This window comes from Sus scrofa, chromosome 7 (assembly GCF_054392235.1).
Source record: "Sus scrofa isolate SSC_HxYL_T2T_F1_AM1 chromosome 7, Sscrofa_HxYL_maternal_Yorkshire_Landrace_v2.0, whole genome shotgun sequence".
Taxonomy (NCBI): Eukaryota; Metazoa; Chordata; class Mammalia; order Artiodactyla; family Suidae; genus Sus; species Sus scrofa.
The window spans coordinates 26,646,982-26,648,785 of NC_139389.1; the positions used below are offsets into that span (position 1 = coordinate 26,646,982).

General features: G+C 42.6%; 1 protein-coding gene across 1 annotated transcript; it reads right to left on the reverse strand.

Annotated features, from left to right (window-relative positions):
- Window positions 1-609: 609 nt before the first annotated feature.
- Window positions 610-1,557, reverse strand: LOC146401455 (olfactory receptor 12D1-like). The gene has a single exon (XM_084970397.1). It carries the CDS (start codon window positions 1,534-1,536, stop codon window positions 610-612), a length of 927 nt encoding a protein of 308 aa, XP_084826523.1. The 5' UTR covers window positions 1,537-1,557.
- Window positions 1,558-1,804: the final 247 nt, after the last annotated feature.

The window sequence follows — 1,804 nt, forward strand, 5'->3', positions numbered from 1 at the left end:
GACTTAAAAATAATACACTTCATGGGGAATATAGGCATATTTCCATATGTAAATTTAGAGATGAACACATTAGAATATGTAACAAATCAATTTTATCACGTGATATCTCAAAAACAAATTCAGCAGTGGAGTTCCATGGCTGATGTTCCATTTGTTCAGTTTTCTATTACATAAGAATGCATTGTTCAATACAACTTGACTAAGACCCATTTATTTTTTCTTTATCTAGTTCCCTCTGTTATACATATGGTAAATGATTTGAGAACCAATATAATTTCCTATCTCAACCTTCTTTTTTTTGTGTCTTTTGTCTTTTTAGGGCCACACCCGTGGCATACGGCGGTTCCCAGACTAGGGGTCTAATTGGAGCTGTACCTGCCAGCCTATGCCACAGCCATAGCAATGCTAGATCCGAGCTGTGCTTGTGACCGACACCACAGGTCATGGCAATGCTGGATCCTTAACCCACTGAGTGAAGCCAGAGATTGAACCCGCATCCTCATGGGTCTTAGGTTGGTTAACCACTGAGCCATGACAGGAACTCCAACATCTAAAGTTTCTTAATGCCGTTTTTTGGTGCCTCAGAAAACTTCTCTAGATTTGTTCAAGTCAGAATCTTCTTTTTACCAGCTTACTCAAGGCTCCCTTTACTTGCTTGTTCCTCAAAGTATAGATGAGTGGATTTAATACAGGAGTGACCACACTGTACATAATGGCAATGATCCTGTCCTGGTCCATGGAGCCACCTGAGGTAGTACAGATATATGTGAAAACAACAGGAGCAAAGAAAAGAAAAACTACCATGAAGTGGGAGGCACAAGTGGACAGTGCTTTATGAAGCATGCTACAAGAATGGGTCTTGAAGGAAAGATGGGTGATAATGTAGCCATAGGAGAGAAGTGTTAGAAAGAATGGGCCCATGGCCATAGTCCCTGTAACAGTGTTGAGCAGCCACTGGTTAAGCTCAATGTTCCCACAGGCTAGCTTCAGCAAAGGCTTAATATCACAGAAGAAGTGATGGATATGGTTGGAACCACAGAAGTGTAAGCGAGAGGTCATTATGGAGTGCATCAGGGCATGGAAAAAACCAGTGATCCAGACAGTGACAGCCATTTGAGTACAGACCCAAGGATTCATGATAAGAGTGTAACGAAGTGGTTTGCAGATAGCCACGAAGCAGTCAAAAGCCATCACGGCCAACAACAGGGCCTCTGTGCTGCCGAGGAAGTGGAAGAAGTGAAGCTGGCTTATGCATCCCCAGAAAGAAATTGCTTTGTGTGAGGAGAGGAAGTTCCCCAGCATCTTTGGCAGCGTCACTGTGGAGTAGCAGATATCTAGACAGGACAGGTTTCCCAGGAAGAAATACATAGGAGAATGGAGTCTTGGCTCAGAGATGACAACCATCAGGATGGCTCCGTTCCCAGCCATGATGACCAAGTAAATTGCGAGGAAAAGCACGAAGAGCAAAGGCTGCAGTTCTTGGATGTCTGTCACTCCGAGGAGAAGAAATTCAGTGACTGATGTTTGATTGGGCATCACTTAAAAGCAAAGACAGAAGAGTATATGGAATACCATCTCTGCTGGAAATTAGAGTCCTCCAGCTGAGGATTTTTCCATCCTGGACAACATTTTGAGGGAGAGCATTGTTGTTATAAATAGTCCCAGCACAAAGTTTTTACAGTATTTGGACCATTAGCTTATAAAATGCAAAGGTTAGATATTGGTTATGAACTGTTACTCACCTCCCTGTTTTTCTTCATTAGATTTATCATAGTATTTTTGTTTCTCCCAGGGATTCAGAGCC